Consider the following 4,792-nt stretch of genomic DNA (forward strand, 5'->3'; position numbering starts at 1 on the left):
CTCTGTGTGTGTGTGTGTTTTGTGTGTGTGTGTGTGTGTGTGTGTGTGTGTGTGTGTGTGTGTGTGTGTGTGAGAGAGAGAGAGAGAGAGAGAGAGAGAGAGAGAGAGTCTTTGTGTGTGGCTGACGGACTTACGCGGTAACGTCTGTTTCACCTATCCACAACCCCAAAAAAGTTTCTCTCTCCAGTTTCATCATCTATTTCAGGTGACGTTTCCTTTTGTTGTCCATCTTGTAAAATGTTCTTGAATACAACATGGGGATGGAATTCAAAACTAATTATGTAATATCGTGGGCCAACAGGATACTAAATGGGCGAATGATATGATACCTTATCATGACACTTTACTAAAAATAACTCTTTCTAGATCTACATAAACACATACGACATACGAAAGTAACTTGGACAGAAACAGACTTTGGGGTTTAATTTGAAATAGGACAAAGGGGATAATATCATATGATTGTATATTCAATTTAGATTCTTTTCCACGGGTCCCTTCTTTGGTGTCAAGGGATATCCAACTCCAAACGCGAACCTCGACCCAACCAAACTAGCCATGCCATTTCATCGCGAGTGGGCCTGGTACAACATTTACTACCCTAATCCAGACGCTGCCATCTGTCGACTGGAAACCGAAGATGCCGAGTGGAATCGCCTCACCAGGTGGCGTGACTTTGACTGGTACCAGTGTGGTGCTAACGAAGTTAGGAAAATTCACACGAATAGGGGCAGTGTAAGGGCATCGGACAAAGCCACCACCAAACGACCTGAACTGGTGAGAATCCGCGCGACGTAAGGGAATTTGAACAGAGCTGAAATTCTTACAAGTTTCAGAACTTGTTTATTTTTTGTTTTCATCCTGACGTTACGGGTTATGTGGTATTTGGAAGAGCTATAATATTCTTCTCATTTACTTTGTTGAAACAGTTACTATGGAACCTATCTATCTATCTATCTATCTATCTATCTATCTATCTATCTATCTATCTATCTATCTATCTATCTATCTATCTATCTATCTATCTATCTATATATCTCCCTATCTATCTATCTATCTATCTATCTATCTATCTATCTATCTATCTATCTATCTATCTATCTATCTATCTATCTATCTGTCTATCTATCTATCTATATATCTCCCTATCTATCTATCTATCTATCTATCTATCTATCTATCTATCTATCTATCTATCTATCTATCTATCTATCTATCTGCCTTTCTGACTGTCTGTCTGTCAGTTTGTCTGTTCTTCTATCTATCTATCCATGGGCATATTTGGCACGCATACATACTTACACTTACACACAGATATACGCACGCCCAAAACACTTACACAAATACACACACACATACACACACAAACAATGTTTATATCTCTCTCTCTCTCTCTATATATATATATATATATATATATATATATATATATATATATATGTGTCTCTCTCTGTGTGTGTGTGTGTGTGTGTGTGTGTGTGTGTGTGTGTGTGTGTGTATCCCAATACATATTATAATATACATCGGCAAAAATGAATCTTTTAGGGCGCAAGGTGCTAATATAGTTAGTATTGTTCCAAGTGAGGTACAATGTTGATACGGGGAAAGACAAGGGAGATATTACAATTTGTAGAAACCATAAACCATCTTGTACTTATCAATCACAGTAAACAAATGCATTTCTAGGAGGAAGTGAATTGGCTTTATTTTATGGTCTGCGACCTCTTCTATTACTAAGCAAATGATCAATACTTAGACCCGATCCTGACATATTGTGGCCCTAAGAGTGTGAACTTGTTACCTCAACAGTAAATTTTCCAGAACCTCCTTCATCCTCATATTATCTCTTTCAACCCACCCCCACACCTCCCACCCCTGCCCCCGGCCAACCCCCACAAAAAATCTCACGTCCTCTCTAAACCTGCCTGTGTGATTTTGCACTGACATGCCAGCTGCCACCTGCCGGCATGCCCTCTGAAACTCACGCTCGCGTGCACCCGGGATTTCACTTTGAACTCTACTACAGACTTCTTCAGGTAACCTCACTCAACAAACACCCCTTTATCTCTCAGGTTCGAATAAACCATGAATATAACAATAAAGGAACAAATAACATACACGAAATATTGATTTTCCTACCCTCCCTTTCTCTCTGTTGTGACCAACCACGTCCTTCTCATCCTTTCCTGAAAGTTGTTTACTGATATGACATTGTCTTTAATAGACTCTATGCTACCTAAGGGACTTACGCTAGTACACTGAGATTAGAGTAATAGACTAACCTTCAATATCTCTTTGAAAACAGAATTTTGGCAAAAGGTCTGGTTAGTATTAGACTGCCATGAAGACTTCTTAACATAAATTGGACAAAGACGGAAGTTAAAATTTGGTATGTTCATGATAACTAAGAAGAAACTCATGTTTTTCACCAAAATGTAACTAAAAGCAATTTTTTAAAAAGTATTGGAGATGGAAGGCTACACGTCTTTGACCACTTCATGCATTTTGATTATGATAAAAAGTTAACACTTCAGAATTGTTGAGGCACCCGTGACAGTGAGCAAGCTGCCAAAGAATTAAGGGCAAGGTAGATTTTAGCCCCGCCCCCATTTCTTCGCAGAGCACGACCATCAGTGCACGCTGCCTCCTACTCCAGTGAGACATAACTGCTAATACGGGGTACCCACTACGGAAGGGATGGGCCGATCGGGCCGATCGCCCGACTCGGTAGCCTCAAAAACAAACTAACTTTGAACCCGCATGTTACAAACTAAATCAAGCAGTTCGAGCGCAAGGTGCAGGGGAGAGGGGGTACTTTAATTTAAATTTTAAATAAAAGTTTGATGTCACGTTCATATCCAGAATCTAAATGCACCGCGCACTCTGTTCGCATATTGCTAGCATGCTGCAAACACGATAAACAGAAGCACAGTAAGTTAGTTTTCAATTTAGAGGGCACCATAGACTCTTCATACGCGCTCACTACAGCCACCGCCGTACTTCTTGATGGGATCGGGTCGGGTCGGGTCGGGTCGGGTCCGGTAGGGTCGGTCACCTGACTCGTCGCCTGAAAAGAAAAACGCGTTTGTTTTTGAGGCGACGAGTTGGGTGCGATCGGCATGCGCCACGATAGCCGTTTTGCGCCCTCAATCTAGCTAGCAAACCAACCCAACCCAATACCTCAATGGGCACCCTGTATTAGTCACACGCATCACTGTCCAAGGGCACGGTTGTTGTTGTTTTTTTTTGGGGGGGGGGGTTGCTTTTACAAACTACAAACGCTTCTTTTTTATGTGCACTGACACATTAGAGCGGTTGAATGAACTCAATTAGACACATTGCGCGAGATAACAGTAACAGTGGTTTGTACCTTCAATCAGAAAGGCCCAACTTCTTTAATGTATGTTATAATTTTCCAAATCCTTAATTACTACTTTGATGTTGATTTACATTTTGGCTGCTTGAGAAAAGTGTATGTTATTAAAAAAATGTAAATAACGAATCTTTTATTATTCCACAGGAGAGAGAAACTCTAGTGAGGTGTGGCCAGCTCCCACAAGAACTTCCAGGCCCTTACCCGACACACGCTCTCCCCTACGGGCCGCGTCAGAGCACGTCCGACTGTTCCGTGAGGGGTCATCGCCGTAATTACTAATAATAATCTCGCAAAAGCCTATCTCACTTGTGCCTTCCGACAATATCGTAAAATATCTTGTTTTCTTACAACTTTTTTCATTCTTTATTAAAAGAAAACATATATCAGGAGTTATCTGCCTGTGAGACTGTGTTTTACTGATTCTTTGCTTGTTTTATTTCTTATTTAGAAATGACGTTTTCCTGTTTATGCCTTTCTTTCAAAATGGTTTTTCTTTAGGGTGCGGGGGAATACATTTTTCGGTGAAACCCCCTTTTTTACAAACAGGGTATTAATCGAAGTTAAGACAAACTTGCAGAGAAGAAAAAAAGGGGGGTGGGAGAACAGTGGGGTCCTATCTTGCATCGTACCTTCATTTACATAGACCACGTCATCTATATAATTGCGTACATGTGGATGGTTGTTTTCTATAGCTGAATAAACTAAGGAACTTAGAACCATGAAAAAGTTACTGAATGTTATTCAAAGACCAAGCTAAGTTTCTAAAAATTCAGTAAGTGCTTGCATTCGCATTTTAAAAAAATAGAAAAATAGAAAACAATATCGGCCGTTTACGATTTTTCCCGTTCAACATTTCAAAGCAGTGTTCAAGACATATTTCGTTTTCCATGATATAAAAACTACTCATCCGCCGGAAATAAACAAATCTTTATTATTGTATTTGTGCAAGTTGGTCACTTTCCGAAGCACTTAACTTTCGAATTTGAAAAAAAATAACGGAGGTTCAGAACCATTTAAAGGGTACGCAGTCATATTAAGGAGTCTAAGCCAATGTAGTTTAATTTTCAGTTTTTCATTAGTTTCGTTTAGATCTAATCTTGGGAAAGTCCGTCTTCTATGACGCCATTGTCAACAACGGATGAGGCTTCCGTTCACAAGCAGTGCGCTCAGGATCAACAATGACTTGACGATCGATTCTTTTGAGTCCATTCATCGAACAGGGTACCACTACAGGCTAGTTTACAATAATTGGTTAACTCCAAGCCCACTGGAAGCAGGCGAACAAGCAGTTTTGTTTGGCCTGAAAACATACGATGGGTCAGGGGCGAAGGCTGACTTGTTTGACAGGGTAATCAAAGTGAAATGGGACCAGATAGGGCCTGGAGATATCACACTCACACAAGTCACAAGAATCTA

The 4,792-nt window shown here is 40.3% G+C and overlaps 1 protein-coding gene across 2 annotated transcripts in view; it reads left to right on the forward strand.

Moving 5' to 3' along the window:
* The window catches only part of LOC101855589, a 4,406-nt gene extending 640 nt beyond the window's left edge, over positions 1-3,766 (forward strand). The window contains exons 2-4 of one of the 2 annotated variants that reach the window (XM_005106910.2): positions 480-777; positions 1,953-2,036; positions 3,521-3,766. In XM_005106910.2, the coding sequence (XP_005106967.1) occupies positions 559-777; positions 1,953-2,036; positions 3,521-3,655 (438 nt within the window). In that variant the 5' untranslated portion in view covers positions 480-558 and the 3' untranslated portion in view covers positions 3,656-3,766. The remainder of the gene's footprint in view (positions 1-479; positions 778-1,952; positions 2,037-3,520) is intronic. The other variant, XM_005106911.2, reaches the window with a different exon arrangement.
* Positions 3,767-4,792: the final 1,026 nt, after the last annotated feature.

This window comes from Aplysia californica, unplaced genomic scaffold (assembly GCF_000002075.1).
Source record: "Aplysia californica isolate F4 #8 unplaced genomic scaffold, AplCal3.0 scaffold00562, whole genome shotgun sequence".
In the NCBI taxonomy this organism is placed as follows: Eukaryota; Metazoa; Mollusca; class Gastropoda; order Aplysiida; family Aplysiidae; genus Aplysia; species Aplysia californica.